The sequence below is a fragment of the Papaver somniferum genome, chromosome 7 (assembly GCF_003573695.1).
Source record: "Papaver somniferum cultivar HN1 chromosome 7, ASM357369v1, whole genome shotgun sequence".
Taxonomy (NCBI): Eukaryota; Viridiplantae; Streptophyta; class Magnoliopsida; order Ranunculales; family Papaveraceae; genus Papaver; species Papaver somniferum.
In genome coordinates, this window is record NC_039364.1 from 29,209,250 (window position 1) to 29,225,910 (window position 16,661).

General features: G+C 38.0%; 2 protein-coding genes across 2 annotated transcripts; one reads left to right on the forward strand and one right to left on the reverse strand.

The window, feature by feature from the left end:
- Positions 1-254: 254 nt before the first annotated feature.
- Positions 255-818, reverse strand: LOC113294449 (protein starmaker-like). Its single transcript, XM_026542840.1, has one exon. The coding sequence runs from the start codon at positions 816-818 to the stop codon at positions 255-257; it is 564 nt and encodes a 187-aa protein (XP_026398625.1).
- Positions 819-5,628: 4,810 nt separating this feature from the next.
- Positions 5,629-10,566, forward strand: LOC113296827 (protein LUTEIN DEFICIENT 5, chloroplastic-like). The gene is made up of 15 exons (XM_026545180.1): positions 5,629-6,088; positions 6,237-6,453; positions 6,573-6,644; positions 6,731-6,841; positions 6,998-7,189; positions 7,338-7,499; positions 7,786-7,881; positions 7,971-8,072; positions 8,268-8,300; positions 8,398-8,478; positions 8,585-8,667; positions 9,007-9,138; positions 9,455-9,515; positions 9,676-9,741; positions 9,995-10,566. The coding sequence occupies exons 1-15, from the start codon at positions 5,799-5,801 to the stop codon at positions 10,160-10,162; spliced, it is 1,866 nt and encodes a 621-aa protein (XP_026400965.1). The 5' UTR covers positions 5,629-5,798; the 3' UTR covers positions 10,163-10,566.
- The last annotated feature ends 6,095 nt before the right edge of the window (positions 10,567-16,661 follow it).

The following is a 16,661-nucleotide window of genomic DNA, read 5'->3' on the forward strand; positions in this document are numbered from 1 at the left end:
CTGACCAAAGATGAGCATGGTCAGAAAGTCACACGGCCCCTGTGTGTTACATGTCATCTGTGATGTGCCTTAGAGCAAGCAAAGGGAAAATCATGATGGGATCGGCGTATTTTCAATCAAGAAGAACCAATATTAATAAAGAATATCTCGTTTGAAAGGAAAATTATTAATACGAAGTCCTGCAAATAAGATGTCTACTACGAAGGCTAAAGAACATTCAAATGTTTAAGAAAGAAAAGAGGATGGAATTAAAGCTACTCGTCAGACTCATCCGAATTATCGGATTCGTCATCACTGTCATTCTCGTCATCCGAGTTATCAGATTTGTCATCATTGTATTCCTCTTCGTCGGAATCAGCATCGCCGATAAAGTCTAGATGGGTATCAGGATCGTCTGAGTCCGAGTCCTCTTCAGCTTCAATTTGCTTCATAGTCTTCTGGAACTCTCTTTCATATCGGTCAGGCTTGATCTTACACTCTGTAAACATCCACACAGTTTTTTCTTCAGAAGCATCAGCATCAGAGTCAGAGGGTACCCCATCAAGGAATTGACGTCTCTCCTCAGCCGCTTGTATTCGACGCCGAATTCGATCCTTTCTGTGCTGACGATTCTCTGCTTCATCATCTTCAACCTTTCTCTTCATAAGTTCAGCATAAGTGACTCTCCGATCATTCAAGGGTATGCTAGGCTTTGCTCCCTCATCATGAGTTATCTTAGCTTTCGATTTATCTACAGAGGCTTTGGAATCCTCGTCAGAGGAGCTGGAGGAAGAAGAGGAATAGTTATAATCGTAATCGCTGTTGTTGGGAGTTGACATTTTCTGGAACCAGGAGCACAAAATTACCAACATGCAAGTAAATTCATCTACAAAATGGTAATTCTTAACTCTTACCTTTTTTACGATTCCACTAACAGTAGTGATAGTAATGCAAGAGTTAACACCTCAAAAATCGTTTGTCTCTGCGAAACCTACAAAAACGAACGAAACTTAGATTTTCATAAAATCATGAACATTTCTACTATGTGAACATTCACCATGTAATTATGAAAACTAAAACATTATTTCATCATAAATAATTGTTTACTTTGAATATTACTCAAAATCAAACCTGGGTTTTGAAAATATATGTTTACAAAAGCATGAATGGTAAAAAGAATTCCATGGGTTAGTAATAAATATTCAACATACGGGCGTCTGAGTTACCTTCGAGTAAGCCCCGACTCAAAAGGTGCAAGTGTACTCGACGATGATGCACTAATAATCACCTGAACGCACGAATGAGTATTTCAAAATACGACGAAACGATGAACTTATGCAAAATAGGAAAGAAAATAATAAATAATAAAATATTGACCAAGGTCCTGGGGGACAAGGCCCACTGGCCGGCCGGCCGTGCCGTGGCCATTCCCACGCCAGTTTTATATTTTATCATATTTTTTTTTATTTTCCTTGATCTTATGAAAATCCTTTCATTTGAACAAATATCCGAACAAATATCCTTCGTTTTGAGGAAACTCCTCAGTTTCATGGTGTTTCCTTCGCACCAAGGAAATAATATAAAATTGGGAAAAATGTCATGGGGCCGTGTTTATTGGCCAACCGGCCATGCCTTGATCCCGGCTGGCCCCACACCTCATGGTTCTGTTTCCCTAATCTCATGAAAACTCCTTAATCTCATGGTATTTTCATAAAACCATGAAAAATATAATATAAAATTAGGGAAACTCGTGGGACCGGGCCCCAGTCAGCCGGCCACCCTAGCCGGTCCCACACGTCCCTTTATTTTATTATTATTATTTTAAGTTTCCTTGATCCCATGAAATTCCTTGATTTCATGGTATTTCTCTCAAATTATGAAAATTCCTTCAAATCATGGAAATAATACACAAAAATTACATAAAATTAGGGAAACGCACAGGACCGGGCCCCAGCCGGCCGACCATGCTCAAAGTCGATCTCACACGCCCTTATTTTATTATTTTAATATTATTTGTTTCCTTGATCCCATGGAAACTCCTTCACTTCAAGGAAACTCCTTAATTTCAACAAACTCCTTGCTTTAATGATATTTTTATAAAATCATGAAAAATAATATAAAATTAGGAAAGGCACCATGGGACCGTAGTCACTGACCGGCCGGCCATGCCTTGGACTCAGCAGTCCCACGCTTCATCATTCCTTCATTTTATAATTATTTTCCTTAATCTCATGAAGTTTCCTCAGTTTCAGCAAAACCCTGATTTTGTCATATTTTCACAAATGGTTGCTCAAACGCACGCCAGAAAATATCAAAATTCTCAGGACTGAGATACGGATGTTTTGACGACGTGAGCATGTTACCTTGACCGACCAAGGTTGGCTCTTTGGCTCACACGGAGCCGGTCCCACATATTTTCATGAATTGACCTAATTTGCGCAATTTCACGTATTAGGTCCAAAACTCTTCCAAATAATTTTGGAATTTTCATAGAGCGATCATCATTCGATCCCGTGACCATCCAGGGACGGTTTCATGACCCCTTGGTCGGTCCCTCACTTCTTCATAATTAATTAGGTTTTATCACCTAAGGCTCAGACGAGCATTTTTCTAATAAATGATTAAACCAGCATTTAATCATTCTTTCATCAACAAATCACCAACTCTTCAAGAGACCTTGGTATTTGCTCACTCGAGCATATGGGCGCTACATGGCCAAATACATGATCCCATGTAGCCGGTCCCTCCTTCATTCCATGGTTAATTTTCAAATAAACCATCAATTGGTCATCAATTGATCGAATTAGCGTTTCTGAGTCCAAGAATCATAATTCCATATTCAAACACCAATAACTTTACGACGATCTCATGATCAGTATTTTTATTAATTATGCTCGGTTCAATTATCAGTATTTTAAATTAATATTTTATCTTGGTCACACTACCAATAATTCATCAAATGAGCAACATTTGCTCAGATGAGCAATATTTGCTCAAACCAAGAAATATTGGTTCAACTATCAATATTCAACAATTCATCGAATGAGCAATACTTGTTCACCCTAACTATCAACGTTTACTTAAGAATCATACCTCTGTCTCAACAGGCACGTTCAATTCATGAGTCTCAGGATATTTTGCAAGATCATGTTCGACTCAGCAAATACATGGACTCGTCGTCCCATAAAGTCATGAAGTCAACAACGGACTAATTAACCACGAGACGTCAATCGTGTCACATGGGGGGATATTAACTAGGGTTTTGGTTTGGCGGTCTACGACACGTGTGTTCATACACATGATGGAACATGAGCAAGTAGTGCAATCAGTTGAAGGAGTTAACAAAGTAATGGATGGAAATAGACCAAGTCTCCACACGATGAGCAACTGGTTTCAAACACGATTTCCATTTCCCCACTCTTTGATTCCATCAACTGTCACACTTCGTGGGATCATGGTGTCTACAATTCCAGCAATATAAATAATTCTTGAGTCATGATTGAATATACAAGAATCTCACGTCAAACAGACAGCACGAGATTAACAACTCAATATCTGAGTAATCACTCTCAACAGAGATTCAATCATTCAGAACTTATCTTATTCAGAATACATAACACACCTACAATCTTTGATTACCATTGATTCCACGCATTTCTCAGCTTCCCTCATACAGATCGACCCATCCTCTCTTGTGACCGAATTTATTCTGGAACGACCATTGTCTTGGTTTAGGCCGGAGTACTACAGATTGATCTCTCGAATTCAAAGCACTCCCTTCTTGCAGTGCATATGTGTGAGGTTGAACATTTCGCTCGGCTCAAGGAGTCTCCTCCGTACGGTCGTCTCCTTAATTCCGTAAAAACTAGCAAATCGTTTTGCCCTATCTATAATCATAACTAATCTTTTAATGATAATACAAATAACGTCGAAACCATCATGTCCATAAGAGATACCATTGACTTTGACTCTGACCTAAATCCAAAGTTGAAAATTCATATTATTGCTCATATGGGTAATCTAACATACCGAGATTAAAACCATCATCAAAACTGACATCCATTTAGGCTCACCAATTAATCCAAAAAAAGATTACATACTCTTCAAATTGGAAGAGTGCTCTAGAAATGTCTGAATTTTGGGCATGTCTACTAATAGATTGATTGTTCTTTGACTAGCCCGAATCTTGACTTAAAAATTATTAAATACTAAAATAATGAAAAACTTTTGAATCCAATAAGATGTATATTCCACGTACAAAAATCGGGAAAGTTGATTTGTTTAGGAAAAAAAAAAGAAAAAACTAACATTTTGGAGCTATGTATAAGGGGAAGTATTTAACGAAATTGAAGTTTCATAAATTATTTATATGACCACATTTACCCTCTAGCCAAGATCGCATCAAACATCAAATTAAATACCACCCAGTTACCCGTCCTACTCCTGCATCAGAAAGATAAATCGAGCCGATACATCTTGAATCGACAACTTAAAAAAAAAATAGTCAAATTTCAGAACCTCCACCTATAAGTTGGCGGTCCTCGTATTGGGTGGAGAAAGAAAGGAAAATTCCCATGTACATTCTGATTGTTAGGCATGTTAGCTCAGGCATCTTAGCAAATGAAGCTCATTCATTGGGTTGACGATAGGTACACCAACTTGCCAGAACCTGTTATCGCGGCTTTTGATTTGAAGAACGAGATATTCCAATTTGTTTCTTCACCTCCTATTGATTACATTAGTTCTATTAACTACTGTGTTAAACTCCTATGTGTGGTTCACTACTTTCAATGCAGATTCCTCGACATATAGGCATTTCAGAAGGAATCGATAAATGACTAGTACAAGTTGCAAAGCAACAAAGGAACAACAAAAGTGCTACTGTGACTGCAGTTAGTGAGCAAAGAGATCACCGTACCTGCAAATTTCTGGACCATTTGATATCACTATCAACAATGAAGTTCTATAACGGTGCAAGAAAAGAGATCTCTATAGCTACGACCCTAAAACTTAACACTAATGAAAGTTAAAGACCGCCTATATATACCATCAAATAGTTCCTTCGATGAACAATCTTGTTATTTTTTTAACGATCTACAATCGTCTCAGTCGGATGCTTATGAGAATTACATTTCTGATCAGCAATGGTGGTGCTTATGGGAACTGCACAAACAAACAAAGTGAAAGAGTAGTATCTGCTCTTTTGAGAAAAAATAACTCAAATCAAGACACCTAGTTCGTGTCAATGGTAGGGTTTAATTAAATTACGAGAACAGTTTAGGATTAGTCATGGAAGCTCAAATATTATTAGGTTAAGTTGAGGACAGAGTAATAAATATTATTACTTGGTCAGGGGGAAAGACAATTTTTCAATCTTCCCCTTTGTAACCTAAGGTCAAAGGAAATATACCGTAGTCAAAGAATTTCAGCTTTCCCCCTATAACAAAAATCATACAAAATGATACATAACTCAGATAGTTCTGAATCTAGTCTAGTCTAGTGTACGATACATGTCTATGCTATGATTTTTAGGATTTTTTTTTGTTCAAACAACATTTGTGCGGGTGATAAGCGAAGAGGTTGCGCTTTGCGGTCCGGCGGAGAACACAGTAAAACACTCACTCATATATGTCCAAAACACGATCTTTTGGCATCAAACATTTCAGCCCTGTTATCAGATTCCTTCTCTCTCTTCCAACAAGAAAAACTTCCATTAAAACACCATGAAATTCAGACACACCAAAACCTGAAACAGACTGTTCATTCTTCTGCTTCCTTCTTGAGAAGAAGCTGAAGCTACTACCACTTCGATTAGATAGATGGCTTCAGCCAGCTTCACTCTACTTCAGCTCCCAAACTACTCCTCCCTTCATACAACTTCAAGCAAGAGATATGGAATTGGAAGAACCACCACCTCAATTTCACTCCCCAAAATCACAAATACAAGAAGAAGAGGAAGAAGAAGATGTCACTCTTCATTAAATGGGTCAAGTGGTGGCCAAGGAGACGGTAATTTCAAGAGCGCTGAACAACTTCTGGAAGAGAAACAACGAGCTGAATTAGCTGCCAGAATTGCTTCAGGAGAATTCACTGTTGAAGAACAATCTGGGTAACTACCCAACACTTTCTTTCTATCTTCAACTCTCAATTTTGATGTGATTTCATTGCAATAGTTTAGTGATAATTTCATTATCTGCTGGTGTTGATTAGAACTTATTGTTTGATATGATTGTAAATTGTAATGTTGGGGGGTAAAGTTATCTTCCCAAATTGAGAAATGCCTTGGAGAAATTTGGAGTACCAGAACTGCTATTAAATTTTGTATCAACCAAAGGAAAGGGGGGAGAGACTTTAAAGATCATCCCACAAGCAAGAGGAGCACTAAGTGCTTTGAGGGGTCAACCCTTTTTCATTCCTCTCTATAATCTTTTCCTCACCTATGGTGGAATTTTCAGACTCAATTTCGGTCCCAAGGTTCGCCCACATTTATGTTTTGTGTTGCTTACTATCACTTCATAAACACATTTAAGATGAATTAGAAAGTTGTTTAATTTTGTTGTCCTTGCATCCCTATGGTCGGATATTGGTTGCAGTCCTTTTTGATAGTTTCTGATCCAGCCATTGCTAAGCACATTTTGAAGGACAACTCTAAGGCTTACTCAAAGGTAAAGTTTTTAATTGGTAAAACAATCTAGTTGGGTTTTTTTTCCCTCTTTCTTGAGTCAGTTTATGACAATGTTGTTGGATACAGGGTATATTGGCAGAAATATTAGAATTTGTAATGGGGACAGGACTTATTCCAGCTGATGGGGAAGTCTGGCGTGTCCGCAGACGGGCTGTAGTCCCAGCACTTCATCAGAAGGTAATGTAACGTTATGTTCATCGTTTACTTCCTTTTTCAAACTGCTTTAATCATCTTATTTCAATTTGCTGGAGGATTCTTCTGATTATTTCCTGTTTGAAAAGTAAATAATAATGAAACAAGTCCTAATATTTGTGTAGGATGTTTTATTTGTAGTATGTAGCCGCTATGATTGGCCTTTTCGTAAGTGCTACTGATAGGCTATGCAAGAAGCTAGATGCTGCTGCGTCTGACGGGGAGGATGTCGAGATGGAGTCCCTCTTTTCACGCTTGACGTTGGATGTCATTGGGAAGGCAGTGTTCAATTATGATTTTGATTCATTAGAGAATGATACAGGAATAGTTGATGTGGGTACTTTATAAAATCCGCCTTACTTTTGGACTCTACTCCTGTTCAGCATTATTAAATTTCCAACTGCTATTTTCAAAGTCTTGTGCTCTATTTTGTACCTTCTTCTTAGATGTTTTTACAATCATGTACATATATCCTTTTCAGGCTGTTTACACGGTTTTGAGAGAAGCAGAAGATCGGAGTGTTTCTCCAATTCCTGTGTGGAACATTCCAGTATGGAAAGATATTTCACCCAGGCAAAGGAAGGTTTCAGAAGCTCTCAATCTGATTAACAATATACTAGATGATCTGATTGCGATATGCAAGGTAATCAATCTTACACTGGAACGTGGATATTCCATTAATTCCAGCCTGTCCTGTCTTGGTGTGAAAGAATCTCATCCAAAATGCATCGTTATTATCTCGGTACCTTATAATGATACCTTCAAGAGTGGCGAGTTTTGTTTGTAATTCTTGAAATTCTATAGATCATTCCCGTCTTCACTACAAGCACGCATTGATATTCACATGAAATGGCAGCTCAGTCTCTTGGCTACTAGTATGAGTGGAAGCATGTACTTGACCATCTTTTGTCTGTCTTTATGATCTTTAGAGGATGGTGGAAGAAGAAGAATTGCAGTTCCATGAAGAATACATGAACGAGCAGGATCCTAGTATTCTTCACTTCCTTTTGGCATCAGGCGACGATGTATGACATTTATACTTTCTATTTCTAAATCTATCTGTCAAGATTGTTCGAGTTACTTTTCACTTTGGTAATTGAATATCTGTTTCTAGGTTTCAAGCAAACAACTACGTGATGACTTGATGACAATGCTTATAGCAGGTCATGAAACATCTGCTGCGGTGTTAACTTGGACCTTTTTTCTTCTCTCCAAGGTGCGTTGTTTTTGTTTAATGGTTCCGAGGTTCAGTAAATCATGATTTACTATATTGAATGTTCTAACCGCTTTCCTGATTTGTCAATTGAGTCAGGATTAGTTGATTTCTTAGCCATGGAATGTAACTCAATGGCTTATCATACTGGGCACATAATTCTTAAGCTAATAAGTCTGTGAATTTCACGTTTTGCAGGAACCTGGTGTAATGGCGAAGCTCCAAAGCGAGGTTTGTTTAACTTTTTTGTTTAATAACTGTATGATGTATGACTAAGTTTCTATCTGTACTTGGGATCCATGTAGTTTGATCAGATTCTGGTTTCCAGGTTGATTCTGTCTTAGGGGATCGCTTCCCTACCATCGAAGACATGAAGAAACTAAAATATACAACTCGAGTAATCAATGAAGTATAACCTCAACATCAACCTTGGAGTTCTTTCCTATGACTATTATTAGTACGTTTTCAACAGATTATCCTAACTATCCCTCTCTAATTTATCTTTTTCTTTGGAGTCTTTGAGGCTTTATCCGCAACCACCTGTCTTGATCCGGCGTTCTCTTCAAGATGACATGCTTGGCGAATACCCGATAACAAGGTCTTCGTACTATTCGTACTATAAGAATGTCTTGGTAGTTTCATTATTTTTATATCTGGTTGAAGTTGTTTTCAACTCATTTTATGCATTTTTTTTGGCAAACCTTACTTTTGTTTTCTGGATTAATCTGTTATTCCTTTTTCTGTTATTTTACGTCATTTACCATTTTGTTTTCGTTTTCCCCTCATAATTGTGTGTACTTATGTAGTTATATGCATGTTCTGGGAAGCTGTCCCTTTTTATTTGGCTCTAAACTTCCATCTCTTGATATTACGAATTTTGAATAGTTAGACAGACCTATATCACAGTGCTGAATTTGTTTCTTATGCTAAAGTGCAGAGGTGAAGACATCTTTATATCTGTTTGGAACCTGCATCACTGTCCCAATCATTGGATCAACGCGGAGAAATTCGACCCGGAGAGGTGGCCTCTGGATGGACCAAACCCCAACGAATCAAACCAGAACTTCAGGTTTCTTCTCTGGGTGCAGCATATTGTTTTCTGTCTTCTCTGTTTAGTAATGCAGTAGCCTGAAGAATCTGTTAGTTAAAGATGAGCTTGTTAGTTACATAGAGAAGTTCACTAAGAAGGCTCTAGCTTAGGTAAATCAACTGTCCCATGCATGCACGGTGCACGTACATGTGTTGCGTATTTTCATGTGAAGTGAGTTTACAAGCATTTTCGAATTAGTAATACTGGATATTTTTGCAAGAGAAGAGATTCTTGACCCAGAGAACAATATGAGAATATCAACTTACAAATTCTTTGTTTTGTTTTTTTCTTCCAGTTACTTGCCCTTCGGTGGAGGCCCTAGAAAATGTCTAGGTGACATGTTTGCCACTTTTGAGGTAATTGATACTCATTCAAAAACATTAATCCCCTTTTCCTGGGCAAAATTGATAATGCTGAGCTAAGTGACAATTGTTTATTTATTTTGATATTCCCCCCCTAGTGTCTTATTGAGTTTCAAGCACATCACTTTCAAGATTATGTTCTAATTGTATGCAGACTGTAGTGGCTGTTGCAATGCTTGTTCAGAGGTTCGATTTTCAAATGGCCATAGGAGCACCTCCAGTAAGTATTCATTCTGCTGTCTCATGACTTCTGATCACTCTACTGAACTAACAGATGCAAGCTGGTGAATCAATTAGTTCTTGTTACATGGCACGTGTACTGTTCATTAATTAGCTTCGATGTGGTTGATACATGATAGAGACATTCTTTGTAGACACAGATAAACTTTGTTGTAGAGAAGTTGTATTCCAACTACTGAACATTGACGACAATGTGAAATATTTGATATATATGCAAATTTGTCTATACGCAGGTGGAGATGACAACTGGAGCAACCATCCACACAACAGAAGGCTTGTTGATGACAGTTACCCGAAGAACCAAACGTCTCATAATTCCCACATTGGAGATGAAACTAGCAACATCAGTAAAAGTAGAAGCTGATGATTCTCTTAAGAATCCTTCTGCGGTGCAACGGTAGCATTACATGCTAAATCCCTCGGGGAGGACAGCAAACAAGATGAGGTGTCACTGGCTCTTTTATCTAATGGGGATTCCATCTTGCCACATCCGACACGAGATAGCAACATGGACGCCCCATTTCCAATTTCTAGAGAAAGAGACCATCGACCCTAATTACCCGTAATAGTTGAGCACAAGAAGATAGATAAAAAAGAAGAAGCCTTAGCTGATTAAATGTATAGCAGAATGAATGCAAAACTGGTGCAGCAATCCCAGGTCTGGCAAGTTCGTTTTTTTCTTTTCTTTTCTTTCCTTTCCTTTTCTGGCTCTTAATCATGTTATAAGGTATTGCTACTCGGATGTAATTGATAATATCATGAATACATTAATTATCATAAGTATCTGAAATTTCACCATTCTTTCTGAAAAGCATTGAGGGTATTTGTTGCCAATCAGCCTAGAGTGGTTCGTTCAGTAGGACAGCGCACTTCAGTTTTCTGTTTCGGTGAAAACATGAGAGAGGTTCTTATGAGATCCCAATTTATACTTGGATTTGGGCTTGGAATCCTTATCTGGATAGGAGTAGTGATAGAGGGGCCTCGTAGAAACTAGTGAGGAGTCAGATTTTGTAGGCTGTTTAGAAGCATGCTCAAAACTCTGGAGGCATACAAGATGATCACCCTACCTAGTGTAGGTTGATAAGGGGTGTCCTAAGACTAATTAAATTACGCAGATAACCTTAATTAATTCATGTCTTATTTTCTTGTTTTTGATTGATAAATTAGGTTTAAAAACTAAGATTTTACGGCAGTTACAGAGTGAACTTTGGCTAACAATCGAGACGAGTTACTAGTCAAACTACTCATTGTTTTTCGTTTTAAAAGTGCTAATGAACAGTTTGACTGATAATTTAACATGGAAATGACAGTCGGACTTGACTTTATGAGGAACAATACTAAGCTCAGCTCTGGAATTTTTTCCTCGAGTCAGCCGAACCTAAGTTCGGTAGTTAAAGAGTGAAGTTCTGCTGATAACATATCGGCTAAACCTAAGTATTTTTTTCAAAAAATCTAGGTTTGGTTGACAAGTTATCAGCCGAACCTATGAGTATTCTTCATATATGAAGAACACCTAAGCTTCAACTAATAACTTGTTGGCCGAACCCAGGCATCTTCTAAAAGAAAATATGTTCGGCTGATAACTAGTCATCCAAACCAAAATATAAGTTCGGTAAATAAATTATTTTTTTCAATATTGCAAAATTTGACATGGAAGGTAGAGTTAGCTTGCCCCCTTGCGACATAATCAGCCCCCCTATCTGCTTCGGCTTCCTTGGCTGGTTCCTCATGAGGCTCGCTGGTAGGCTAGCACGACAACCTGTTCAGTTAATGTAGTAATACGTCGTTGGAGCTTAGCTTGTTAGGCTTCCAACTAGTTTCATGTAATAATCGTTATCCAATAATATTAAAAAAAAATCAAAAAAGAAAAGAAATGACCGGAGACCATGGTTTCCTGCTCCGGTGATTTCTCTGGCGATTGAAAGCCAGTTTTATTCACCGGATTCACCATGGTTTCTCCACGATTTCTTTTCGTTTTTGATTTCTTTTCCACGACTTTTCATTCTTCTTTTCCTTTTTCAGCATTTTGTTTTGCCGTTTTTCGTTTTTAGGGTTCCAATTTTTCTTTTTTCTTTTAGGGTTCGCCAGCTTTTTTGTTCTGCCTTCAGCTTCCATGGCTAGATCCACTAGGATCTCCTCTTCCCGAAAACTATTGACAGCTACCCACTCTTCTCAGATGTCTTTGCACCCATCTTCTTCACCGTCCATTGCAGAGGAAGCTGCCTTCGACAATGGCTTTTGTCATTGCCCTTTTAAGGGTTTTGATGGATGTCAAGTGGGTATTCATGGCAGGGGGATATGCCAAAGAATTATTTTTGAAACATCTACATGATCGACACCTCTCTTCTGAAGATAACAAAGCCAACTGCAGGGAGGTGATTGCTAAGAATCTGCATATATACCATGCCTTGGAGAAGGTTCTTGGTTTTTTAAGGATGTGGTTGTGTTGTAGATGTATGCATCTACATGCCTGGAAGATGCTATGCAAGGGTCGTGAAGGAGTTGTTCACGGAGATGTTGTTGCAGGGCCATTCAGTGGTTCAGGTGCAGAATTCCTTATTCACGGTGTTGACAAGCATGTTGAGGTAAGTGATGTTGCTTTGGAAACTCCTATTGGTGCAGTCTGTGATGTTTCTGTAGGGTTCGATGATGTTGTTGCAGTAGAGTCTGTTGGGTTCCTATCTACTGAGTTGCTCCATACCGTCTTCCAGAGACAATTCACCACAGTAACTAGCATCCCTCATCAGTGCCGGCTACCCTTCTCAAGAAAATTGAAAACGTGCCTTGACAAGGTTATTGTCAACCCTTCCGATATGAATGCTTGGATGCAGCTTATTCTGTTTCCCATTTACACTCTTGCTTTATACAGACTGAGAAGTTCAGTGGAGCGAAATATGGTAACCGGAAACGTCTACAAGTTGCTGCCATTAACCAAGATTTGTCGGTTTAGAAGGAGGCCAACGGTTGTTTCACAGTGGTTAACAAAATGTTGCAACTTCCAGTCCGTATTCCCAAGCAGGCAGATGTGAAGAAACAAAGCTTAGTTTATATGACATCCTGGCACAAGAAACTAAGTTGTGGTCATTTTGTTGCCGCAATTCGTGTGCTTTCTTCAAATGGAGTTGCAACCTGTAATGAACAAACCTACGCTGAGTTGCAAGATAAACATACAGCAGTGCCTCCTCCTACTGTCCCTTGTAATGATGTTTCAGTTGACCCAATTACAGCGGATTGTCGGGAAGTTCTGGGAGATATTAAGAGTTTTCCTAAGGGGCACATCATGCGGGTGAGATGGCTTGCAGGCGCAGCATTTAGTTGACGCGATGAGTGGGGCAGCGGCAGCTGTGGTAGACGATTTACTCGCTTCTATTACAGGGGTTGTCAATCTTTGGTTGGCTGGAAAATGCGTTGTGGGTTTAGGTGAGTTCATAGCTAGCGCGCCCTTGACACAGTTACTCGAGCCTGGGGGTGGCCTTAGGCCTATTGCAGTTGGCATGGTTTGGCGTATATTGGTCTCTGAAAAGGCGAGGGTACCCAAATATACCTCAAGATAAAACTTTTCCTACCGATAAGTCCTTTCTCCGAAAGTGATTGTTTATGGACTGAGTCGAGACAATGCAACTAATCGGTTCACACTTCATGTGATCTTCTATGGATACGAGATCGAGATAATACAACAACAAAGTATGTTTACTTGATAAAAAGGTTCGGACTTAACCAAACACAATAGGATTGCTTATCAAGTAAATAGAAATTAACGTATGTGTGATTTACTTTAATTATAATAAAACGCGGAAAATAAAAATAAATGACACAACAGGATTTTGTTAACGAGGAAACCGCAAATGCAGAAAAACCCTGGGACCTTGTCCATAATTGAATACTCTCAGGAATAAGCCACTACACAAAATTAAACCAACTTCATATAGTTGAGACCAAACAACTAAACCTATAATTCACCAAGTTCCGTCTGTATTCCCACGCCTCCGACCTATGAATAAGTCACGTACTTGGAACAATTCCTTTGCTTCGTATTCCAAACAGTAAAGGAACAACAAATTTGTTTGGTATCAACTCTCTTCAACCAAGTGATGTGAGTTCGACAATGGCTCTTTTGTTTATCTCAATAAACTCCTTTGTCGGGTTCTTAGATCTATCTTATTCTCAACTACCGAAGTAATTGTTAAGATTTTGCAATCAATACTTTTAATCATAAAGAATTGTATTGATGTCGATCTACACAACTAATCATTCCAATCTACCACAAGGATAAATCGATTATAGTTGGATCCTCTATACCAAAACAAGTATTGTGCACACCAAAGATTATAAACCCCAAATCAGAAATCTTCAATATCTTCTTTGTCTTCAAATCTTCTTAGATCTTCAATAAACGCCTGCACACAACAACTTGAATCTCTCGTGATCAATCACGCACAGAACGGAGTCTGTTAACAATGGATTATCAGAAGATCGTCTTTAGCACTAACAACAGCCTAAAGACCCCTGTCGAAACTTCGATCTAGTTTGAGTGAATCTTATATCAGAAGGGAAGATTCTCAAGCATAAACAAACTAGACACAATCAAAGTTCAACCACTGTTAGTCAATCAAATCAATCGAAAACACAAGATAAACCGCAATTATCTAGTTTCCCACCAACGGTACTACTAGATCTTCTCAATCCCAAAGAATATTCTAAACTGAGGGGTCGTAAGAGATTTCTCCTAATTAGGTTACTCTCCTCTCCGAATAGGCGGCTTCACCAGTAACAACACAACCGAGAAAGTTTGTTATCACGAAGGATTAGTTTGCTAGAAATGCAAACTTCAAGTATTTATAGACAAGGAAGTTTGGACACCAAGGAATTTCCAAAACCGAAAATATTCTCAAGATATTCATTAAAGCACAAATTCGGTTTCCATAATTCCTGGAAATGCTCTATCCAAAATATTCACCGAAAATCTCTTTGGAAAATCTTTAACTAGTAAATGCACATTACTAATTCTCATTCTCCTAAAATAAAATTAAGACCTTAATTAAAAGATTCTTAACTTATTTATGTTTCAATCCTGGGATTTTCTTCCTTTAGCTCTTAAGGAATAACTTTGAACAATTAAAGATAAACATTACTGCTTGTGTTCAAAGTGTGTCAACATCCTTACTTTGTAAGTCTCTTTTATACTTACAATCTTGAAACTGATTTGCCACACTTCCAAACAAGTTTAGAATTGGTTCATCTGACTTTCAAGAACTATGTGATTGATCAAGAACACTCTATCACAAATCATGGGTTTAACGGTTCTACCAAAACAAGTTTCGGTTCTACCACCATGTGAGTAATGTGCATAGTCACACTAGCTTTCCAAAATTCGGTTGACTAGGTACTAGGATCGGTTCCCCACATATATATGGTATCTAACATATATGTGTTGCACATGTCCATAGGATCGGTTCCACTTTGCTTAAAAACGTGTTTCACATGTCTATAGGATCGGTTTCCCTTTCTGCTACAAACTTGTTGCACCTCATACAAGGATCGATTACCCTTAGTGATGTGTTGCACCTCTTACTAGGATCGGTCCCCCTTTACCCAGATTCGGTCATACACAAATCACAAACTCGATCATACCATCTCAGGTGATTACTTAAGATCAGTTTCACTAATAAAAGTCATACTAATACATAAGTCAGGCCTTTGTGAATAGTTTTACCAAGAACACAAACAAGTCATGAGCGGTTATACTAAATCACACATATTGGTTGTTCACAAGATATGCAATGAATAATAATACCAATAACGCCTGGCGATTTCCTTTTCGATTCATAAACAAGTTTATGAACTTACTTGCTTAAAACACATGTAAAACATTGTTTCCTAGGATGAAATCCTCACCTCATACCCATACATAATCACAATAGCATTTAAACGATTATGTCGATGTCTTATCTACAAAGTTTAATGGTTAAGCAATAAACCTCGTATTGTATTCCTTAATACTATGTCTATCTAGAGTGTTCATGCTTCGCAGTTTTGTTTTCAATATGCACGACTTGAAAGATACGTTAGGGAATAAAACAGTTCAAGTCAAATATCACTAACCTCAAGTGGAAGGATGATGTTGTCGTTGTAGCTTCTTACTTCTTTACTTCTTCAAGTCTTCGCAATACTTGTAATGTCTCATATCCTAATACTTTCAAGCTAACCTATACGAAGTTGACTCTAGTACATAATCAAGCGACTCTTAAAATGAGTTTTGATTCACTAAAATATGACAACCAAACTTGACATACCAACGCTTGGTGGGTTTAACCGAGCTATGCTCTAACAATCTCCCCCTTTGTCAATTTTAGTGACAAAACTCTTACAATCATATGGATAAACAAATTACGAGAATTCATTACACATACGCTTGATTCCCGAATTCAACAGCACAATAACCTGTATAGATTCAATCCTTAAATATCGTCGTTGACATTATAATAACAAAGATAATACTCCCCCTAAAGGTGAGATAGGTAGATTTTATCAATCCGCACGTCTTTTTTATACCAATTAATATGATATGTTACTCCCCCTTAGTCTATGCTTTCACTCTTTCGTTAGATAAACGTTTAAGTGCAATTGTCCTTTTCCTTAGTGATACCAATCAATATAAAATCAATGCCAGTAAACTTGTTTACTCCATATATTTCTCCCCGTTTTTTTCACAAAATTACAAAGAAACGAAAAAGATAAAGGACAACCCGAAAAGAATCTTACAAATCTCAAAATAGACTTGAAAACCTATAGAGTTAAGCACGAGAGTTCCACACAGCATTTTTGATAACCAATATCAAAACCGAAACTACAAAGTAATTTTTTTTGATATGTTATCAAGGAAATAATTGCCCGAAGCAA

Coding starts and splice junctions, on each gene's coding strand:
- LOC113294449 (XM_026542840.1), bottom strand. CDS start 818: ATGTCAACTCCCAACAACAGCGATTACGATTATAACTATTCCTCTTCT.
- LOC113296827 (XM_026545180.1), top strand. CDS start 5,799: ATGGCTTCAGCCAGCTTCACTCTACTTCAGCTCCCAAACTACTCCTCC. Junction 8,479..8,584: donor CAACTCGAGTAATCAATGAA/GTATAACCTCAA, acceptor TTTTCTTTGGAG/TCTTTGAGGCTTTATCCGCA. Junction 9,742..9,994: donor TGGCCATAGGAGCACCTCCA/GTAAGTATTCAT, acceptor GTCTATACGCAG/GTGGAGATGACAACTGGAGC.